Source organism: Chanodichthys erythropterus, chromosome 21, assembly GCF_024489055.1.
Source record: "Chanodichthys erythropterus isolate Z2021 chromosome 21, ASM2448905v1, whole genome shotgun sequence".
Classification (NCBI taxonomy): Eukaryota; Metazoa; Chordata; class Actinopteri; order Cypriniformes; family Xenocyprididae; genus Chanodichthys; species Chanodichthys erythropterus.
This window is the reverse complement of record NC_090241.1, coordinates 33,660,234-33,684,243: the sequence shown is the minus strand read 5'-3', so window position 1 is coordinate 33,684,243 and position 24,010 is coordinate 33,660,234. Positions and strand designations below refer to the sequence as shown.

At 36.0% G+C, this 24,010-nt stretch overlaps 2 protein-coding genes across 4 annotated transcripts; one reads left to right on the top strand and one right to left on the bottom strand.

Moving 5' to 3' along the window:
- Window positions 1-121: 121 nt before the first annotated feature.
- Window positions 122-6,434, bottom strand: cysltr3 (cysteinyl leukotriene receptor 3). The gene is made up of 2 exons (XM_067373978.1): window positions 6,086-6,434; window positions 122-3,702 (listed from the first exon to the last, which is right to left on the bottom strand). Exons 1-2 carry the CDS (start codon window positions 6,090-6,092, stop codon window positions 2,522-2,524), a joined length of 1,188 nt encoding a protein of 395 aa, XP_067230079.1. The 5' UTR covers window positions 6,093-6,434; the 3' UTR covers window positions 122-2,521.
- A 2,327-nt stretch (window positions 6,435-8,761) lies between these two features.
- On the top strand, window positions 8,762-23,101 carry rbm5 (RNA binding motif protein 5). Of its 3 annotated transcripts, none has more exons than XM_067372724.1 (25): window positions 8,763-8,927; window positions 9,509-9,546; window positions 10,120-10,309; window positions 11,377-11,532; window positions 12,799-12,868; window positions 13,461-13,534; window positions 14,322-14,405; window positions 15,153-15,213; window positions 15,701-15,766; window positions 15,956-16,116; window positions 16,275-16,372; window positions 16,502-16,589; window positions 16,680-16,748; window positions 16,851-16,920; window positions 17,048-17,148; window positions 17,778-17,898; window positions 17,995-18,086; window positions 18,175-18,345; window positions 19,479-19,619; window positions 19,707-19,775; window positions 19,864-20,037; window positions 20,122-20,196; window positions 20,300-20,400; window positions 20,512-20,641; window positions 22,072-23,094. In XM_067372724.1, the coding sequence occupies exons 2-25, from the start codon at window positions 9,530-9,532 to the stop codon at window positions 22,195-22,197; spliced, it is 2,505 nt and encodes an 834-aa protein (XP_067228825.1). In that variant the 5' UTR covers window positions 8,763-8,927; window positions 9,509-9,529; the 3' UTR covers window positions 22,198-23,094. The 3 variants fall into 3 exon arrangements, with proteins under 3 accessions (XP_067228823.1, XP_067228825.1, XP_067228824.1); XM_067372723.1 differs by having other exon boundaries at window positions 9,509-9,570; XM_067372722.1 differs by having other exon boundaries at window positions 8,762-8,927; window positions 17,778-18,086; window positions 22,072-23,101.
- The last annotated feature ends 909 nt before the right edge of the window (window positions 23,102-24,010 follow it).

Genomic DNA, 24,010 nt, shown 5'->3' with positions numbered 1-24,010 from the left:
TTCATAAATGATCTTCTTGCACATAGTGCTTTACAAAGAGATTTTTACAAGCAGTTTACCAGATAGAAATTATAGAATTATATAAAAATACAATAAAATAATAACAAAAAGAAATAAGACATTAAAGATGTGGTAATGTACAAAAGTATTTTGATTGTGGTAAAACGTCTCCAGTAGGATGCCTTCATGAATGCACTGAGGTGGCACTGATAATACTGGCCTAGTGCAATGAGAAAGCTCAAATAAATGCTGTTTACAAATCAACATTGATATAATTTCTGCAAATGTGACTGTAAGAGATACAATATGTAATGTATGCCAAAAGACTGATTAACCTTATTATGTTGTTATTTAGAAGCTGTCAGTGAAACTCTTAATATGCATGATGAGTATAAATCACGTAGTTACACGCTCTTCCCGTCTTCAATCATATTCACTACAGTTGCAGTGAGCCAACAAATGTTCCACTGAAATGCCTCTCAAATGGGGCTGTAGATGTTATTTTTTGTTAGATGTTTCTTTGAAGTCTTTGAAGTTTGGGAAATCTCATTTTCAGAACTTATATGATATAATGATAAAATTAGTAATTTCTTATATACAAATAAATGTTTCAAATGCTGCTATCAGTAGAAAAAAATTCCTTTGAAAATTCAGCTTCTGCTTCCTGGAAATCTTGACTAAAATGTCAACTTTGTTGCTCAAATGTTTCTCTTTTCTAGGAGAGTTCATAAAAAGTGATACTTATCATACAGTAAACGGAAGACACCTTAGATTGGGTAATTTAGTCTTGGAAGAATATGATGAGAAATGTTTGAGCTCATATTAAAATTTTTGACTATTGATAGCACACTTTTGAATCTGAAAAGATTCTGAGACATTTTTGAGAGTAGATTTCTAGAGGCATCTGAGACATCTAGCTATCTGATAAGGAGATTTGTCTCAATTGAACCTAATTTCTATCTAGAGGATACAATTAAGATAGTGAAGAGAAAATTTGTGATTTTTCTTCCTGTGGGGAACAATGATCTCTGTGACTTACATAACGTCCTCTTGCAACAATGAAAAGTACTTAACTATCAAATATCTTCTCAAACAAACTTTACTGGTTTGTGATGAAACTGAACATGCAAATAAAAGTTCTTCATTGACACGAAGATGGAGAGACCCCAGTCTTTCATTACCGTGTTTTTCTGTGTTTGTACTGTTTTTCTATATTGTTCATTTATGATATTTATTTGGGGTTAACTCTTTTATTTCTATGTTTTAACAGAGTGGGAGTGTTTATTTTTAATGGAGCTATTTATGGAAATGTTTATGTGTTTTATTTGTCTCATTTATTGTACTTATTGATATAAATTTTACCTCTTGTTCTTAAAGTGATAGCTGAATTGAATTTGCTGAACACAAAAGAAGATATTTTGAAGAATATGGGTAATCAAAGAGTCGATGGGCCCCATTGACTTCCATAGTATTTTTTTTTCCATTCTTCAGAATATCTTCTTTTGTGTTCAGCAGAACAATACAGGTTTAAAACAACTTGAGGATGAGTAAATGATGACAGAATTTACATTTTTGAGTGAACTATCCCTTTAATCTTTTTATGTGTGTATTAAAATATACAGTAAAGGGGTAATTTGATTGAAAATGGTATGTTCCAATTAAGTAAGCACAGGAAAAAATATGTATGTACAGCTGCTGTCACTAGTAGAAAGGAGCGCTAATGGATGAATTGAGTTTAGTGAGTGATGAACAAGGTTATTGTTAGTGCTGCTTGAGTGCGGTAAACTCCAGCCTCAATTTTTTATGAAGAGGAGTTGGTGCTGTATTTAGTACCTAGCAGTTCTGTTTTTATTAATAACCTTTGTTTTAATCATGCTCTTAACATCTGTTTTATTTAACTTTTTTTTGCATATCTTATTTTTAATAAACTACATCTTTGACAGCAGCTACAGTTTCTGTGTTCCTCTATGCATCTATGGAAGAACCTTTAAAATCCATGGAACCTTTCCATTAATCAAAAGGTGATTTAGAGTGGGAAAGGGTTCTTTAGATTGTTAAAATGAGGAAAAAAAGTTCTTTGAAGAACTGTTCACTGAATGTGGTTCTGGCACTGCTATGACAAAACCCCCTTTTGGGACCTTTATTTTTAAGAGAGTACCTGAATGAATTGAACAAGAACATGTCCAGGATGGAGTTTGCCCCAATGTTCCTGTAGCTCAAACAGTAGCGCATGCAGGTCATGGGTTTGATTCTCAAGGAATGCATGAACCTGCAAGATGTATTGCTTGAATTTGATGTAAGTTGCTTGGAATAAAAGGATCTGCCAAAAGCATAGTCAAAATAGGACCCATTCTTGAGGTTGTGTGAGGTTCAACTACACTTATCTAATGGCCAACATCTTTAAACATTTTAGAGAAGTGAGAGAAAAAAAGAGATGCTTTGAGCATATTCAAGACAACAATAGAGACATCTATTCTTTACATTCTGATTTCTTTCAGTATAGACTTTCCTTTGTCAGTCATCAATGCTTTTCTGCAGATTCAGAAAGTTTGCGTTGCTTTTCAGACACGCAGGCGTCAGGCTTCTTTTCGCTTATGACCTGACAGGAGCTGTCTAGGGAGCATGGCAGACAGGCTTGGTGTACGGCAGTGAAGCTTTGTTGTCTCGTCCTCCGATGGGTTTCAGATTGGCTCCGGCGTCGAAAAGATGGGTAGAAACCACTGTGACTGAACGAACTGAACGTTGCTCGACCTGACGCTCTACGGATTGCCGTGCGGAAGGTCTCTCCCGCGAAGTAGTACAACAAGGGATTGAAGCAACTGTTGGATGCCGCCGTGCACAGCGAGATGACCAGAACTCTCAAGAGGTACTCTCTGACCTGGCAGCTCTGGCCTTTAACAATGGCATGAAGATGAACTGTGCGAATGACATGGTATGGTAGGAAACACAGCAGGAACGTGCTCAGGACAACCGCGATCAAATACAAAGCACGTTGGCGGCTGTTCCTCTTTCGATTCCCAACTTTCTTCCCTTTGGCGAGTTTGTAGATGATGCAGCTGTAGCAGACCAGTATTGTAATAAACGGAATGACAAATCCAAATGTAACCCCCACATAGTTCAAGATAAATATGCGCTCCCATGACTTGAAGTTCGGAGGTTCAAAGCAGCGTATCTTTTCTTTCCGTGTTAAAGTGCCTGACATGAGGAACGGCGTTGACAAGAAGGCCACAAATATCCAGATCGCCAAACATGATATACTGGCCCGCCGCACAGTCGCCAGGGTCTTGTTGCGAATAGGGTGAACAACGGCGATGTACCGTAGTACACTAAGGCCTGTAAGAAACAATACGCTTGTGTATAGGTTCAGGTAAAAGGAAAATACACACCAGCGGCAAAACCAGTCTGGGAAATCCCAATGACCATCCCTAAAGTAGTAGACCAGGCGGAAGGGCAATGTTAGGGAGAAGCCAGCATCTGAAATGGCCAAGTTAGTCATAAAAACAGTGTTGGCAGTCTTCTTAGGAGTAAAACGCAGGAACACAAACAATGCCACGAAGTTGCTGATGAATCCAATAGGGAATACGACACTGTACGTGATGGTGTATGCCAAATATTTGAAATCTTCGCTCTCCATACATGTCTGGTTGATTGGTTCTTGGGTGGCATTGGGTTGAGTTGCCGTTTCCGATGTAAACATGAGAGCTGAAGACAAAAAGATTATTAGTTGGAAATTAAACAACTGTGTTGCGATCAGATAAAGCACAGTCACGTTCGGCTTTACAAGATTAGTTCTTCAGAATAAAAATTTCCTGATAATTTACTCACCCCCATGTCATCCAAGATGTTCTTGTCTTTCTTTCTTCAGTCGAAAAGAAATGAAGGTTTTTGAGGAAAACATTCCAGGATTTTTGTCCATATAGTGGACTTCACTGGGGTTCAACGGGTTGAAGGTCTAAATGTCAGTTTCGGTGCAGCTTCAGAGAGCTCTACACGATCCCAGACGAGGAATAAGAGTCTTATCTAGAGAAACAATCTGCCATTTTCTAAAAAAAAGATAAATATTATATACTTTTTAACCACAAACACTCATCTTGAACTGCTCTATGATCCGCCAAGCATTATGTTGAAAGGTCACGCGTGACGTAGGTGGAAGTACCGCAGTAGGGCAAAAACTTTTCTCCTCCAACTTCAAAATCATCCGATATCATTGTTTTCCTTTTTTTTCCTTTTTTTTTTTTTGTAAAGGCCGTATGGCTTAATCTTTGCACGTTTGCTTTGTAGACACTGGATCAGTACTTCCACCTTCTTCATGTGTGACTTTCCAACGTGATTACGTCATGCACGGCGGACCGCAAAGAAGTGCAAGATTTGTGGTTAAAAAATGTGTGTATATATATATACAGCTATGGAAAAAATTAAGAGACCACTCCAAGTTCAGAAATCAATGTTAAGTGGTCTCTTAATTTTTTCCATAGCTGTATATATATATATATATATATATATATTTTTTTTTTTTTTTTTTTTTTTATCCGATGGTTTCTCTAGATAAGACCCTTATTCCTCATCTAGAATCACATAGAGCTCTTTGAAGCTGCACTGAAACTGACATTTGGATCTTCAACCCGTTGAACCCCAGTGAAATCCACTATATGGAGAAAAATCCTGAAATGTTTCACTCAAAAAAACATAAATTCTTTTCAGCTGAAGAAAGAAAGACATAAACATCTTGGATGACATGGGGGTGAGGAAATGATCAGGAAATTTTAATTCTGAAGTGAACTAATCCTTTAAGCATGCAAAACTTAATAATACATAATAATAATAAAAATGATAAATGTTAAAATCTACTTCCACAAACTTTATTGAGCCAAGAGGTCAATCTGTACTGGTCAAGCATCTTTTGGATAAGCTGTTGTATGCAGCAAACTTTAATAAAAACTCTTTGCATGTGTTTGCCATTTTACTCTGAGTCAAGTGTTGCTGCACCAAAAAGATTAAGATAATCAATAAAGAAATTACATTAGAAAGTTATTTACACGATAATGAAGTCATTGCTCAACAATAGCTTACTAAACCAGGAAATAGCTGGGTTTAAAACCTCCCCTCAGTTTCCAGGTTAAAAACTGATATTGCCATGGAGGTTTGATATACAGACAGAGTATTACGTTTCTTGAGCTGCTAAGTATAAGATGCTTTACGACATCTAAAACTATTTTAAACAAAAATGTTCTAGTCTTGTATAATTGCATGATGCATGCAGTTTTATATTTAATAGTTTATATGTACATTTAATAATTTAGTATTTGAATACATTTGAATAAAGAAATGTATGTAATGTTATATGTAATGTCCTTGTTATTTTTCAACAATCCAAATATCGTTATTTTATCAAGAAGTCTGTTGTTTCCAGTACTCCCATCCATAGTTCATATGCAAAACATATGCAAAAGAATATTCAGCGAGAAAAATGAAAACAGTTGCAGACTAACAATATTCAAATGACAGCTGTATACATAGACACCTGAAAAACAAAACATGAACCGTTGTTCTGCATAAAAGAAAGGCATTGTTAATTATTAATATGATCTTTAAACCAATGCTCTGGAAGTAACTAAACAGGTCTGGTTATGCTATTATCAAGTAAATGTAAATGCACTTTCACTGGAATAACTCATGCACCAACTCTAACAAGTTTGGCAGCAACGAGTCTTACTAAAAGCATCAAAGGATACCATGGTATAGAGATGGGTGTAGATGTATAAACCATGGTACTGAAATAGTATTTATGTTACCTGAAGGTAGTTCCAAAAATACCATGGTACTGCCATAATAATAATAATAATATTTCGGACTTGCACTATGCACAGTTATTCTTGGAGAACCATGTCAAAAAAGTGCCATTATATACAACAAAAAAGCTACAATACTATGGTATTTTTGGACATCCCTTTAAGTATCCTGTAAATCCCATTATTCATTTCAGAACTATAATTATACATTTATTTATATGTTTAATACATCCATTGACGTCCAAATGTAAAACACAATATGACTCATATGAGGCTATGGCTGGAGTTTTACTCACCTGTCATTCTCTCTTGACCATCATCATCCTCATCATCAGCGGACTGACTGATGAATCCCTATGAGTCAAGATTTGTGTATGAAAGCGTTATGCAACAAAATGTCAAAATGTTCCTCTCTCGGCAGTTTCAAGTGTCTGCTTCCTTTATAATGTTCATGAAGAGTGCTGTCTCTGTACTTGGGTGTCCAATCCCTAATTCCAATGCCTCGTAATAACAGTCTTCATGCACGAAGTACACTAGACTCTCCAATAGTAGTCGCCTTGGCAAATAAAAAGTGATGTCCGAGTCGCAAACGAATTCTTCTTCAGAATCGCTTGCGTTCAATGATTCATACGAACCGATTCGACTGCAGAGATGTGAAACAAACTGACACGATATAACCCAATTGAAAACACAGTGGTATAGTACAGCATAAAAACAAAAATAAACGCAAACTTTGACTTCTGGGGACACTTTTGAATAACGATTTAAAATAATCAGCGAAATGTTCAAACGAATCGATTCGTTAAATTGAATCAGACTTCAGAAACTTCCTAAATAATTCCAGAGAAACCACACCTTCAGGTGTTTTTTTTTTCTTTTGGTAGTTTCTCTGAGCAGGTGTGCTTACGTGCTATGCGTAGATTGCGTAATTGTGTAATATTTCCCTTTATATGCCCAAAATATGGGGGAAAACAAGTTTTTTTTTTTTTTTTAATTATTTTATCACATAGGCTATATGTTAAGAAAATGATTTAATTATCTTGAAGCACATGACTCAGCAATTGCGCTTTTTTTCATCTGTAGATGACATTAGCCTATATTTTATTACATTTCTCTGACAACAGTTTTAAGTCTGGATGTCCTGTAAAGAGCACATTCAGGGCTTTGCAGAGATACCAAATGTTTGGAGGTGTAACCATGACAACTCCCTCTCCTTGGTCTTTGAATATGACTGAATGATCAAATTTACCATCTCAGGAAGATGTTATGGGGTTTCAAATCAGAATAGGACTTTCTGTTATGAAACAGGGCATCAATTTCATACATGTCCACTGTGGACACCAAGACTTGCAGCATGGCATATCAGGCATTTTGGAGGCACAAGTGAATAAGGAAAGAAATGATATATCAATATTTTTATGAAATATAAGATATTCATATGAAAATGTTCCCAATTATCACACTTTTTTCATCACATGTTGCCTAAGTACACATTAATATGCAAATTAGATGCAGTGTATAGATGCATAGCATAAAATGGGAATGGCATTTATGGCCATGTTTAAATGCATATTGCATAAAGTAAAATGTAAATCATTCTGTCATATCTTTCATAACATAGTTGAGAATCATCTTTATACAAAGTTAACCTAAAATTGACTGGTGAATGAAAAAAAAACATAGTTTTTGCCCATTCATGTCTTTTCATGTCTTTATTTAGTTTGTTTCTTATGCTCCAAACAATGTATTGACATAAAAATGTCAGTTTTAAAAAATATATAATAACATATATAATATGTTATAAATAAATATAATATAAAATATACATATATATGATATAAATATAATATAAAAATCTGGATATAATTGTAATATAAATACATTCATAAAATATACTATTTTTCGTTAGGCTTAAAGGGTTAGTTCACCCAAAAATGAAAATAACGTCATTTATTACTTACCCTCATGTTGTTTCACACCCGTAAGACCTTCGTTCATCTTCAGAACACAAATTAAGATATTTTTGATGAAATCCGATTGCTCAGTGAGGCCTGCATAGGGAGCAATGACATTTCCTCTCGCAAGATCCATTAATGTACTAAAAACATATTTAAATCAGTTCATGTGAGTACAGTGGTTCAATATTAATATTATAAAGCGACGAGAATATTTTTGATGCGCCAGAAAAACCCCAAAATAAAGACTTATCTAGTGATGGCCAATTTCAAAACACTGCTTCAGGAAGCATCGGAGGTTTACGAATCTTTTGTGTCGAATCAGTGGTTCGGATCGCCAAAGTCACGTGATTTCAGCAGTTTGGCGGTTTGAAACGTAATCTGAATCATGATTCGATACACTGATTCATTATGATCCGATGCTTCCTGAAGCAGTGTTTTGAAATCGGCCATCACTTCATAAGTCGTTATTTAGGTTTTTTTTGTCGCACCAAAAATATTCTCGTCACTTTATAATATTAGTATTGAACCACTGTACTCACATGAACTGATTTAAATATGTTTTTAGTACATTAATGGATCTTGAGAAAGGAAATGCCATTGCTGGCTGTGGAGGCCTCACTGAGCCATCGGATTTCAACAAAAATATCTTAATTTGTGTTCCGAAGATTAACAAAGGTCTTACTGGTGTGGAATGGCATGAGGGTCAGTAATAAATGACAGAATTTTCATTTTTGGGTGAACTAATCCTTTAATATGCAAAAAGCACCATGAAACAACTTTTAGTTTTTCAGTTAGTCAAAAATAATCTTGTTATCAAATATATATAAAACAAACAGCAATCATCACAGGCTAAATTACAAAAAAATTATAAATTATATACTACTAGGTCAAATAGTTTGTTATCCTTTGATCAAATATCACAGATGGACATTAGAGGAGGAGCGATTGAGCAAATCGGCTAAAAAACTACATTTCCCATCATGCAACAGCAACAACACGCCACAATCCTATCTAAATGCATTCTGGGAAGGAGAAGCTTGTAGACCATTTTAGCTGCAGATGACATCGAATGATCTGATCAAGTGTGTGATCTTTTGGCGAGAGGTGATCTGTTTGCAGTCATTGCATTTCTCAATATTTGAGAAATATTCCACTTCAGTGTTTCGTTGAATTATATTTGGTAAGTTTTCGTTGTTTCGGGGCGTTTTTTGCGCCCTTTTCAACGACAACACGACGACACAGTCTCCATTTTGATGTGCCTTCCTGTAGCTAACTGAACTTCTCACATAACAAAAATGGAGACCACACGAACAAAAACCACTACCACGGACTTATTAGACGTGTAATATTGAAATAGCATGTGTTTTGGACATATACTGGTAAAACCGTGCTTTACGGGCATGTACCATGGTATTCTTTGACGTACATTGTATTACCATGTAAATACCGTGATATTGAAATGCATTCAGTTCTGTAAAGATATACGTTATATGCAGTGTAGTGTTTTTCTTATAACAAGTGCTGTCATCTTATGAGATGGTAATATTATGGTAACGTTACGTACATGGTAATTTCATGGTAACGTTACTTCTAAGAATACCATAGTACATGCACAACAGAAAACACACTTTATATCATTGACCAAAAGCACATACGTTTGTGGTTTTAACACAAGTATTTTCATATAATTTGTGATCATGATATGTGCAACAGATTAACATTTTAAGTTACTATAACTAATTGTTTTATATCTTTAAACAGGCCTTGTATTGAGAAACGAAGATGGGAGCAGATAAACGGTCAGTGTTTTATGACTTCATGAGGTAACTATTCTCTCAACTAGGGATGTGCCCAAAGCCTAAATCCGAATGCGGAAAGGCATGGAAAATGAAAAACACCATTTACGGATCCCCTGAAGGGACATGGTGAGGCTTGCTGCGGTAGTTGGTTATATTACAGTACATCATGAATTTGCTTATCATGTGAAGATTGTAAGGAGAGATGATTGACAGGACAGATCCTAAGCATCATTGACAAATATCTTAGCCGCTTCCTATACCCAGAGAAGAGAGCGAATTGGAATGTGAAAAGCGAGTGTGCATTCAAAAGCGATTTCTATATAAGATAGCGGCTCCCTGATGCCACAAAATTATTTACAATATAATTACCTAACTATATAAATGAGAGCAAATGCAAAAGCATTGAAATATATTTTTTACTCTCATCTCACTTTTTTTTCCATCACCATGTCAATTTAGTGGCTCCGTAGAATGCGTAATTTCCTTTCCGAACATAGTGTTCGGCTTCTGGCACATCCCTACTCGCAAGCTTAATATGAACGTCATAATGTCATAATCTTGTTGTAATCATAGGGTTAGCCGTACAGAACGCAGCGGCAGGTACGGCTCTGAACAGTCTCGTGATGACGACCGCAGGGACCGCCGAGATCGCGACGATCGCGGATACGACTCTCATCGCTGGAGTGATGATCGTCGTAGTGACCGTTACGATGGTGAACGTGGTGACAGAAGTGATCGATATTGGAGCAGGGACAGTCCTGAGGTGAGGACTTACCAATATGAAATCAGTGCTTCCCACAGGTTTGAAATATACTTGCGGTGGTAGCCAGGTAAAAATCCTCCTATTACCCAGGGCACAAAAATGATCTACTACATGTGACAAACAAATAAAGTTAACAGTATTTTTATTTACTGAAATTAATTGTAATTACATAGCATACTATTACATTTAATTACATACTAATATTATGCATTATTATGCATTGTAAATTATGCAAAATTACAGCATTTAAATGGTTCTCCTTTTCCCATGTTCTCCTCTCACTTCAGAGGCAGATGTCATATAGTGTCTCTCTCAGTGAACAGGACACAGATTTTACTAGTAAAATTTATATAATGAATAATATGTGTGTCAAATAATGTTCTTGGTCTTTTCTTCCTGTGGTGGAGACTACAATAATTTACTATGAATTAAATGGAAATCAAATGAAATACAATTTATTGTGTAACCAAAATATCAATAATGCCTAAAAGAAAAAGAGAAAACTTGGCGAATTTAAAGCTTATAACTTTTAATTATAAACAAGCCCGAAATACACTGGGAATCTTATTTTGAAATGTCTGTACTATTGCAGGCTGATCCTTCAGATTCTTACAACTGTATAAAACATTTTATATAAAGGCCATGAAGTAGACATTGTACTAATTCATCAACTTGAGTTCATTAGCAATCACTTGGCATAAATCTGCGCTTTTTATTGATTGAGAATCACTTTGAAGCAATGTTGCGCGAGCTTGTAGAGCGCAACAGTGCCCCCTTGTGACTGCAAAATGCAGTGCCCGTGCAAATGTCAGCGGGAGTAAACCGTTCTGATGCACACATAACGAACAGGTACAAAACGACTAGTTAATCAACCACAAATGGTTTCATTATCTTGGGCGGATATTAAAGTATAAGAGGATAAAAATAATAAAAGCAAAAATGTGTCCCCAAATATACCTGGGTTGCCCGCCCAAGTAAAGTCTATGTGTGGGAAGCACTGGAATGTGATTATTAGATGTTTTGACACAGAATGATGCTCGCTTTACTAATTCTCATCCGTGTAACAGCGAGGGAGGAAACGGCGCAGCAGCGACGGGTCTGATGACGGACACCATTCGGATGGTGATTACTCTGAGCATGATTACAGGGGAGACCCAGCTGACGAGAAGGAGAGCAAAACCATCATGCTCCGGGGTCTGCCCATGAACACTTCAGAGGCAGATGTAAGTCCTTTGTCTGTTTTCCCCAAATGGTCAGAAGCAGTATCTTAAGAAGTAATAAAATCTTAAAAGAGTCATGGAAGTTAAAGAAAATATAATATAATTATTATTAATAAATAAATGTAACAAATAATCTTAGCTCGAAATTAATACTATCGGATCATGGAAACTTCTGCAATGCATATAACTTAAAATTAAACATTTTTTAATTTAATTTATTTATTATGACTAATAAATATATTCACAATTTTTTTTTTTTTTTTTTTTTTTTTTTTTTTTAGATTTTAGATTTTATTAATTCAGGGCCAAGATTATTTGTTAGATTTATTTTATTATTTTTTAAATATTCCAAATCTTACCATGGAGATTTCTCTAGTGAATATAATAAATACAGCTGCAGTATAAATTGGGAATCATGATTTTTTTGGTTTCAAATAGAGATCACAAATCTCCCACTATTCTGAATAGACAAGCAAAAAATAACATGTAATTCACTATAGATTCTGACAAAATGTTAATTGCTTCAGTCTATTTAAAACATTTAATTAATTTTAATTAATTATTTTTAAAAAACGGATTGAATGATTCAATGACTCATAAAGACTTGTTTCATTACTGGATGAATTAGCATTTTTGAACAAAACTCTTAAATAAATGATTCAACAACGAATATTTTTTAAGTCACTTGTCGGCACCTACTGGTGTAATGATGTAATTGATACAATCTTTATTTGAAGTGTTGAGTTTTCTATTTTGATCGCTACCATAGACATCAGTGTTTATATCCGAACTATACATTTTATCCCGGTACTTGTACTGTGATATTTTGAATTATTGTAACAAAGAAATAACTGTGATTGAAAAGAGCTTGTGATACATGACAATGGCTCTCTGGATCAGCAGCAGCACCAACGCAGATCTGAATGTTTTCAGTGATCGTACTTGTCAAAGGTTTAATAGACACGGGCGAATCGTTCTTATTTAGCAGTAAGATAGAATGGGTGTTTAAATCGATATCGCAATCCTTTAACAATTAATCATACAGCTCTAAAAAATAATAATAAATTTAATTAATATATGAAATAGATTAAAACTTAAATTAAGTAAACAAGTTTTTTATTGATTTAAATTAGTTTCAGTTAATAAATGCATTCTAAAGTTTTTAGATTTAACTATTATTATATTTAATCCTGGATTTCACTGTGAAAATCAAAATGAAATCTGGCTTTGTTAAACAAAATTTATCTGACATCTTCTTGTAATCCACAGATTCGAGCAGCCATTGACCAGCTCGAGGGGCCTAAGCCGATGGACGTGAGGCTGATGAAAAAGAGAACAGGTGAGACTGATGTACCGCGGATCCTTCCCCTCCCAAACAAACCTGTGTCCGCTGGGCCAACCTGCTTCCGCTCAAACGCCTTTTGCCATAGCAACATATTATATGACCTGTTTTACCCTTCAGGCCACTGAGTTAAGAAATTTGTTGCACATTAGATACATGTTTGGAGGTAAGTTTTTGTATGGGTTGTGTGGCTCAAAATTGGCAGAGTTTTATTCATGCCAATTGAAGTTACATGAACGTAGAAGCAATCATGTATCTTCATCTTGTTTAAGTAGGTACCCGCATATAAAATTCATCCAAGTTTATCTGATGGCAGCATCTGTCTCACAAAGATTACAAGAAAATGTTTATGACTGTTTACTTTGTTTTGATTATTGATTCAACTTACTTTATCATGATTAGACCAACAGCTAGAATATTATAAGGTGCTGTTGCTATGGTAAAAGTTTCCAGGCAACCCCCATACATCTCTTTGGCCTCTCTGGGTCAAGGGGGTCACGAAGCAGTTTGTGACAGAGTTTGAATGTTGTACCACTGAACCATTTTAAACTAACACGCCTCCCGTCTGTATATCTGAATGCCTCTCTAGGTATAAGCCGAGGTTTCGCCTTCGTGGAGTTTTATCACTTGCAAGATGCTACCCGATGGATGGAGACCAATCAGGTTGCTTCCTAATCACCAAGTCTAGCTTTTGCCCTGGGGAATAATGCAATTTAAGTACAAAAAGACAAACTGAGGGGGAAAAAAAGCAAAGTTGCTGCCCCAGCAGACTATATGGACTGAAATGGACTGGAGCTCTTGTTTTTGAAGGCAAGGTGTGACCAAAACATAGAAGAGCCATTTGATGGATACACTGGCTTTTCATCTAAGTCATGTTATTAACTTTTTACAAGAACTGTTTGTTAGCATGGGTAAATTAAAAAAACCGACAACAAAAGCATTGATTTTTAAGAGGGAAAGGAGAAGTTATATAGTTCAGGTGTGACTTGAATGACTCAAATGGGCTTTAAGCTACAAATTTTCAATGCTCTGAAAATTTTTGCATAGGTGATGTTAAGTGTTTTAGTTTTTTTTTGTTGTTTTTTTTGAAGTTGTTCAAGTCTAGAAGTAGAAGTGAAGTGTGGTGCTATATTTAACATCCCATTTCATGGACCTCAGCATTAAAATATCTCAGCAGTTTTTAATAGTAATTAGTTTTTTTGCGCAGAGAAAGTAAATGCCTCGTCTTGAAAGTCCCCCCCCCATCCCGTTTAAGAAAGGAGTGCCTTTTTTTTTTACACTCTGTTCCGGCCCCATCCGGACACTCGGGTCCCAAACACACACCATCTTACACATTAAACCCTCCCGGGCGATCCTCACCCTAAACCCTCGTGGCTAATGTGGTTGTTCTTGGGCTGAGATCAAGTTTTCACAAGAGAGAAAATAACCAAACCTTTTCTTCCTTTTTCAGAAACTGCTGACCGTTCAAGGCAAGACTGTTGCCGTGCACTACAGCAACAACCGGCACAAGTTTGAGGACTGGCTCTGCAGCTCAGTAAGTTACATGGGCTTCTCAAAATGTTGAACTGAAGTTATAATATCAGTTTCATGGTGAATATTGTAACGCCATCATTCAGAAGTTTCATTATTAGACGTTTAAAAAAAAAAACGTTTCACAATAGGGAAAATGTTTTATGAAACAAGCATATATATATATATATATATATATATATCCACTATTGTCAAAAGTTTATGGTCAATTTTGTATTTCTGATAGAAACTAATTCTTAATCATCAGAGCAACTGATCAAAAGTGACAAAGATATTTATAATGTTCAAAGAATGATTTTCTTTGAATTTTTTCTGATTTTTCTGCAGACTTGGTGAGCATGAGATGCGTCTTTCTAATACATTAAGAAATCTTCTTGACCCTAAACTTTTGAATGGTAGTGTGTGTATATAAGGTATAGTTATTGTTGTAAGAAGTTTAGTTGTGTATTGTATTTTTTTTTCTTCCTATGAACAGCCTTTTATGCAGATAATTCATTGAAATAAATTATGAATATTGTGGAAAATAAATGACTTGAGCTAAGATCATAAAAATGTTCTCAAAAACATCCCTAGCTGAGCTTTGCTTTGGAAAACGTAGTTATACACAATTTAATTGTAGCATCTCAGTATTTCAAATGGTCCACTTGGTGGGCGTCCATCACGGTAAGTGTTCAAGCCACTGTAGTGTGCTTGTTACCTGATGCCCCATAGCAGAAGTGTCAATTAAAACAATATGACCGGTTGCTTGCAGTGTGGCCTGTACAATTTCCGGAGGAGGCTGAAGTGCTTCAGGTGTGGCGCAGTTAAAGCGGGTAAGTAGATCCCTGAGCAGGAAACCGCTGTCTGCACCCATCCGGATGGTCAAGTCAAACACCGTCATGTCCTTTTTTTTTGAACTAATAAGATGTATGTGGAGTTATCTACAGTTTTCTTTACTAATACATGATAGTGATGAATTGTTTTATCACTCATAATTGTTTGCTACTTTTTTCTTTTATTTTTTTGTATCTAGTACCAGATTTTATGGCTCCCCTTCAGAGTGAAATGTTTGTTAATCAAACCAGGCATCAAAAAATAAAACACAATAAGCCTTTATATTATTGTTTACACTATCTGCCTCATCAATGCCAACCCTTTAAAAATAAAATACTCATTTTATAACATTGTCTCACTATGGGATTGTAGGGATCGAATCATGATGTGCCCACAGCTTCTTATGGGGCAGTAATGTGGTTTGAATCAGGCTTCTGTGTTTTAAAGAAACTCAAATTGCTTTTGTTCTTTTGTGTTTATTTTCAGATTCTGAATCCAGCAGCACCACAGGAGCCACAGAAACCCAACCCAGTGGAGATTACTATGGCGATAGTAAGGACGTTTCCACTGAATCAGAGATGCACAATAAAAATTATCTGAAATATGAATTGCATATTATCAGCCTAAAAAATTGGCCAATTTCTAGACTGATAATGATTTAAATGCCAATGTTGGCTGATACTGGTATAACACCAATACTCGTTTTTGCATTCACATTGACATGTTCGCATGATTTGACAGCCATCATCCTGAGAAACATCGCCCCTCACTCCACTGTTGAAGCCATACTGTCTTCACTCGCCCCTTACGCCAACCTCTCGCCCGGCAACATCCGCCTTATTAAGGACAAACAGACGGGTCAGAACAGAGGGTTTGCCTTCGTCCAACTTGCCTCTCCTTTGGTACCTATTTTCTCCCTTCCTCAGTCTTTACAAATCTCTTTTGTTCAAAAGATTAAATAAAGAGTTTTTGTTCTTTTAAGAGAAACTAGTGTTTTTTTGAAGATGCGCTAAGTACTTATGTAAGTTTTTAGCACATTCTGATGATTGTTGTTTTGCAGGAAGCGTCACAGCTCCTGACCATCCTACAAGGCTTACAGCCCCCTCTTAAGCTGGATGGGAAAACTATTGGAGTTGACTATGCCAAGAGTGCTCGAAAGTATGTACCTCTTACTCATATCTTCGTGCTGTTATCTGTAGTTGTCTTGCTCAGAAGAAATCTTCCATGGGACTTAGCTAGATTATTAATTCAATTTACTAAAAAGCCTTTTTTTTTTTTTTCCCTCAGGGACCTGTTATTACCAGATGGGAACCGTGTTAGTGCCTTTTCGGTTGCCAGCACAGCCATTGCAGCTGCTCAGTGGTCCTCTAGTCAGGTGCGAACAACTTTATTGTAACCGTGCCTTAATGATAAAGCAGAATTCTGCATGCATGGCTGATTTAATTGACTACAATTCACTTTACAGCCTCAGCAGAGCGTGGAGCCAACATCAGAATACAGCTACCTGCAGGAGGGATATGTATCCTACTCACAGGTCAGCTGACTGCACAGTCTAAAACCACATAAAAATTTGCAGTACAATGTTTGAATGAATCGGTTTTATAAGTGCCAAGCTAAGATGGTTTGTTGTGTTTAGGAGTACCAGGCGTACTATCAGCAGCAGGCTGGAGTTGTGGACCCTTCCCAGGCTAATGGCATACTTGGAGGTAACATTTGCCTGCTTTGTATCTAACCACTCATTATGATTCTCCAATTAAACTGGATAGAGTTTGACATTTTGCCAGATCAGAATATTTTGTTAAAAAAAAAAAAAAATTGCTTGCTGCTTTACAGCTGCTCCAGGTGTGAAGGTTCTTCCTGCCGCTACCGGAGTGGTGATCTCTCAGACTGCGCAGGTCTATCAACCTCATATCATCAGCCAGCCAGCTACTCAGGTGACTTTTTTTTTTTAATGCTAAAACTTGGTTATTAATTTATAAGAAAGATAAATAAAAACTATTTCAAATAAGACAAAACAAGCTTTAAAATGAGTTTAAATAACTATTAAAAAATTCACCATCTTTCTTTTTTTTAAACATTTTTATTTTAATTCAGTCCGTCAACAACTGGCAATTTTTAACTATCATGTTTATCAAAGTCTTGGAAAACCTGTATATGAGGTTTTTTAGACATGGAAAAAGTTATGGATATAAATAAAATCTTAGTCATTTGTATTTTTTATAACTAAATTTCTAGGTAGTTTCTGGGTATGTCAAGCCTGAAGATATTTTATTGGGTAGAAATTCCTATTTATGAGTAGAAAATATTTGTAAAAAATCAAAGTAATCACAAACCACTAGAAAAGTCATATAAATTAGTTATTGAAATCTAAAAAAACATTATTGTACTTCTTCTATACCGGTTCTAACTTCTATAATTAAATTAAGTTTCTGTAAATAAAAAAATATTTCTGGGGTCCTTCAGCTATTATCTTTGACAATGGGGGGCCTCAGAGTAAAAAAGGTTGAGAGCCAGCCTAGTGTAATGATCGTTCTGATGTTATTATAAGCAATTTTATTTTCAGACATTGCAGATTGAAGGCAAAGGCCAGCCCATCACAGCCGCTGCCACCATTTCCACCCCAGCAGCCTCTGCAGTCGCGGCAACTAGCACAGCAACAGCTACCTCTCAGGAAAACCAAGCCAGTAAGATCAGATCATTAAATCCACACCATCCAATCAGAAAACAGGATGATACAAGTCATTTTCTGATTCTCTTGCCATTTTTGCCATTTCCTCTAGCTGTCCCAGACACTTCATCCTATCAGTACGATGAGTCTTCTGGGTATTATTATGACCCCAGCACTGGCCTGTACTATGACCCAAACACACATGTATGTGTTCCATGCTGTTTTTGGCAAGATAATTGTAGATTTCATCTGAGAACTTGTAGAATGTTCTAAATGTTGTTTCTGTCTGTAGTACTATTACAACTCCCAGACTCAGCAGTATCTGTACTGGGACGGGGAGAAGCAGGCCTATGTGCCGGCAGTGGACGCCAACAATGCGGCTCAGAACGCTGCCTCCACATCCACTCCTCAGAAAGAGGGCAAAGAGAAGAAAGAGAAACCTAAGAGCAAAACGGCTCAGCAGGTAATAAAAGTTTATGCTCGGATGCTTTTAATGTGTTATAATACTAAGTGATCAGACTTTTGCGGTAAATTTGCTTGCTAGACAATACAACAGGTGAAAAGGCTGTGATTGTAATATGTAATACGATGTGCTGCTTTTCATTTACACGTATGCAGCTCATAATACTTTGTTCATTTACTGTGAATCAAGCTGCTCTGAGACGCTGAAACTGTTTCAGGAGCTGCACATATGTAAATGAACACAGTGACGCGCTTCACTGTGAAAAAATAGTGCGTATATTTAATATTATAAATATAATGGCTTATCGATGGCTTAACATTTGAAAGAAATGATTGAAGAAATTACGATGTAAATGTTAGTATTGTCATTTTTACAGTTAAAAAATTACAAAAACTAGTACGACTGCAATGAATTTCATTTATTATTATTTTTATTTTACAATAATGGCATTATTGCAATATATTTCTTATTTTGTTTGATATTTTTATTTAATTATAAAAAACTGGGAATGTGGCCTATGGAAACTCAAGGGGAAAGATAGATATATGTGTGTATATGTTCTCTTGGTATTGAAAGAGGTTTAAGTTGGTTCTTGTTTATAGTATACTCAAGTGTGAACACCTACATTTTTCCCAAATCATTCAACTCTAGTATTCAGAATAAATTTTTTTTTTTTTTTCTATACAAGATGCACTTCTCAACAATATTACCCCAATCGTTCTACAATGATTAATTCTTGTCATTGTTTTTAATTCTTTTTTTTCTTCACACTAATTCTTTGCTATTAGTCATCCGGTAAAATTGTTTTTCACACTGCAATATATATCACAGAAAAATCAAATTTCTCAGTGTCAGTACTTTAAATATTGTGCAGCCCCAAAAGACACCGATTCAAATCTAGGGATCAGAAAATTGCTGAGACTGGGGCTCTTTTGAACCTGAACACCCTAGCAACCTCGTAGCAACCCATTTAAACCCAATCAGAATACACCTTTTAGCACTGTCCTAGCAGCCATTTACAACACCCTAGCAACATACCAGCGAGTTCTGCACCGGCATTATGTTCAGAAAATGAAGAAAATTGTTTGATTTCAGTCCTTCATTGGTGCTAAAAATCTTTCTCTGTCCGTCAGATTGCGAAGGACATGGAGCGCTGGGCCAAGAGTCTGAACAAACAGAAAGAGAACTTCAGAAGCAGCTTCCAGCCAATCAGTCAGGAGGAGAGGAGGGAGGCAGCAGCAGCTGATGCTGGTTTCACGCTCTTCGAGAAGAAGGTATTGCTGAAGACGCACTGCATTCTCTAATCAAGATGATGATGGTTTTGTCATAATTCATAGGGTGTTTTCTTTGCACATGTGCAGGCAGGGGCTCTGGAGAGGCTTGTAACAGAGGCATCTAAAGCAACAGAAGAAGAGAGCTCCTCATCAAAGGTGCCAAAAGCACTGTGCACCGCTACAAAACACATCAGGTTATCAGTCACATTAGCTTATTCGTTTACCTCTCTTTGCTGCGCCACAGGTGGGGTTGGTGGCAGCGTACAGCGGCGACAGCGAGCCGGAGGAGTGCCTAGAGGGAGATGACAGGGAGGACAAGTTGACCGACTGGAAAAAGATGGCGTGCCTGCTGTGCCGGAGGCAGTTCCCCAGTAAAGAAGCTCTGATCCGCCATCAGCAACTCTCAGACCTGCACAAGGTAATTAGCCAGGGCTATTTGAGTTTTTATAATTGTTTCCGTCTCTTCTGAAAATATTAAAATCTAAATGTCTGTGTTTTCCAGCAAAACTTGGAGGTTCTCAGGAGATCCAAACTGAGCGAAGCAGAACTGGAGGAGTTGGAGAGGAAAGAGACAGAGGTGATGAACCTTATAAATACACACAGCCATACTTCCTCCTTTTAAAGATTATTTCCTGGAATTGACTGACATGCCATGTCCCTTTTTACCTTGTTCTGAACAGATGAAGTACAGAGACAGGGCTGCTGAGAGAAGAGAGAAATACGGTATCCCTGAACCCCCTGCACCCAAGAAAAGGAAATTTACCCAGCCAGCACCTGTAGTGTAAGTTTCAATCACAATATGTTTTGCGTTTCATTCAGTAGAGGTGGTTATGATGACAATACAATTGCAATATTAATATTAAGATGGATTTTGCACCATTCGATTTTGCAGAAATTACGAACAGCCCACAAAGGACGGATTGAACAGCGATAATATCGGCAATAAGATGCTGCAGGCCATGGGCTGGAAGGAAGGCAAAGGTCTGGGTAGAAACCAACAAGGCATCACAACACCTATTGAGGTATGATTCATTCTTCCTGTCATGTTATCATGCTACATTTATTATTTGATAAATAGTTTAACGCACAAGTGTCTTGTGTGATTAGCATTAAGTAATTATCATTGTAGGTGGTGTATGAATTTGGCCAGCACCAATGAGCTTTTTACTGTTTTTACTTTGCTTTTTGAGATCAAGATTGAAAATCAAGATGCGTTTTAAAGTTTTTGTGAGGTATTATTTCACAAATTAAGTGTCGCAATTACCTGTGCTGTTCCGTATGCAATGCAAAAACGGCAAAACATTTTCTTGGTCATGAATTTTTGTCAACTCCCCAAAAATATAAGGTTGATTTTGAACACTGTTGTCAGCCTCAGTAGCTGGCAGATGTGTGCAAATAGTTGACATGACTTTGATGTTATCAGCATGAATCTGCCATCCTGTGTCAAGAAACGGGTTGGGAGAGCTGTTAGTGACCCCTCCCATCTTGCATACAGTCTTTTCAGACTTCTACCTTCTGGAAGACTGGTTAAAATGAGAACTTCCAGATTTCAGAATAGCATTTTTCCATGTGCTTTAAAGATTTTAAACACCCTCTGACTTCTACACTCCTGTTATCTTGAGTTTTCTCTTCTTTTTTTTTTAGTACAGTAATTAAGTTTACTGTTATATGTAATAATTGTTGTCTGCTAAGCACCGTATTTGGTATCTGCAACTATTATAATATATTGCATATGTTTGGGACGCCTCATACTAGGGGTGAGATTCTCTCTGCAATGATTCTGGATCAATTCTAAGAATTTCAGAATTTGATCTGAGCTTTTTAACCGCAGATGCGTGATGACGCTTTGAGTGCTTTAGAAACACCCATATCCTGTTTGCTTCCAATTCCACACTCAAACACACACCACTTGAACCTTTCAAACTAAATTAATGTTAACCTAGTCAGTTGTGTCTTAAGAGATTAAACATTACAAACTACAACTTATATTTTTGAAATTGAGCATTAATGCAGTTTATTAGATCTCCCTCTGTCTGTGATGTCATCAGTAGGCTAATAATCAAACAGTAAAGCTGAGAAAGAAAAATCACTCACAGCTCTTGAATGTTCAGAGACTGTTAAATAACAAAAGCACTCTTGTTTATTGCTTATGTTTCATTGTTCCTCATTATTTACTAGTCTACTTGCTTTTGTTTTGCTATATTAGTTTATATATTTAAAATCTTAACATACAGTTGTATTCATTAAGTTAAACTGGTAATTATTAAAAAAGTACTTATTACATATTTAATTAAATAAAAAATACATTGATTTTTTTGCATGTCATTAATCCAGAATTGGATTGTGAGGTGCCTAAAGATTCCCACCACTACCTCAAACCGGTGAAAAATTCCTTGTATGTTTTGGATACTTGGCCAATAAATAAAGTTGATTTGATTGATCTTGCCTGCAGGCTCAGTTGAGAATGAAAGGAGCCGGTTTGGGAACTAAAGGAAGCAGCTACAGCCTCTCAGCTTCAGATACCTACAAGGATGCAGTCCGGAAAGCCATGTTTGCACGCTTCACAGAAATTGAGTGAATGAGAGTCTGTCATGTCAGTTTGGCAAAAAGAATTGTGACTTTGGTCCTCTGTGCTGAGGAGTGTCATGTATTTATTTTGACTTGAGAAATTCTGTTGATGAACATTGGATATGTGACTATAAGAATGTGTACATATGTACAAAGTCCTCGAGAAATGTGAAAAACATGTTTTTGATTTTGGTTATTTGCTTTTTCCAAAATAGATCTTGAGCTCTGTAAAGTTTATATATGATCTCATTTTTGTACATAAGAAAATAAATGAGACGACCTGAATTGAATTTGAGTGCTTTCATTTTTTTTTTCACAGAACATTTTTGTAATTTTTTTTTCCCATGAGACTTTATATTGATTGGGTTGTTTGGTTTGAGACATCAAATATTTACAAGGCAAATCTGAAGTGAATGTGTGCTGCCTGGAAGCTAAAAAAAAAATAATTCTGTAGAGGACTCTTTCCTGTTTCTCTTAACCACAACACCTTTCACTACTTCAGACATGCAAGGGTTTGCCAAAGTGATGCTTTGTCATGCTACCAAAAGTTGAAAATGTTTCGATTTCATTGCCGATATCTCTGACGCCTCTTGATCAAAGAATCCCACCACCATTGTTTAGCAGATTCTATCTAAACTGACTTGCAGGCAGGTCTAGTGGTGCTTCTGTGAATCCAAAATGCTGTATTATATATAAAAATAAAAAAAAAGATACTAAAAATAACAATAAAACTGTTCTTTCCACACACTTAAACAGATTGTGCATTTATTAATATATTTTTTATATATTTAAAAAAAAAAAAAAAATTCTGCTACATTGTGAATGTAGTCATGGTTGAGTTGGCATGGCTTCTCACATTTCAATATTTCTTACTCTTTTTGCCTATCAAGGTTCTTGCTTGTAAAACTCCTGCATGTTTGAACACGACTTAATGTTTGTTTTACTGGTTTCATACATTTGCTGCCTGTGGCATTGTTTTTCACATGTGAGATGTTGGAACAACACCAAGTTCACAGGAACCAACCTTTTTCGGTAGATCAAACTTGTTTGTAATGTCACTGCTGACTGACTGGGTGGAGAAACTTGACATGTCAGTGTCACCAACAAACATCCACTAATGAAAACAAGTATTAGAAAGTTATTTTTGTTGGAACGCCTAATTCTAGAGAGTTGTTACTTACAATGAATGTCATGGATATACAGTACTGTTTTAGTACAGTACTGTACACCTTTATGTCCTCATTATTTATATATATATATCTTAATATATTGGATAAAATATATTATCCTTAAATGTTACATTTTAGTGAACATAAAATAACTTTGGTTTGACTGAATGTTGCTGTTTTGTGGTTAATATTTAACAATCTCTTAAGTATTCATTGATTTTTTTTTTTTTTTTTTTTTTTTCATTGGGTAAACTTTTTAAAGGACATTTTGTCTTTTATTATCATTATTGGGATTGCTCCATTATTATTTTATTATTATTCTCTGAAATGATGCTTAAACATGCTCAAACTCATGCAACTTTGAACATGAGTCAGGACTGGTGCAAATTTGCATCTGATAATCGTTTCAGAGTTCAGTGTGGCAAAATGGCTCTAGCGCCATCTTCAAAAAAATACAAAAAATTAAACCATGCCTCTTGCGCTACATACATTTCATCGTACGTGTATGAAATTCGTGCAAACATGGTCATATCCAGAAAAAAATATTAAATATTTAACCTCAAAGCATTATTTCATGCCAATCTATTTATTTAATTTGTCTCAAGTAGTTCTATAATTAGTGGCATAATGTACAATCATGTGGTGATTATGTAG

Coding starts and splice junctions, on each gene's coding strand:
- rbm5 (XM_067372722.1), top strand. Junction 16,117..16,274: donor TCCAACTTGCCTCTCCTTTG/GTACCTATTTTC, acceptor GTTGTTTTGCAG/GAAGCGTCACAGCTCCTGAC. Junction 16,921..17,047: donor GGCTAATGGCATACTTGGAG/GTAACATTTGCC, acceptor GCTGCTTTACAG/CTGCTCCAGGTGTGAAGGTT.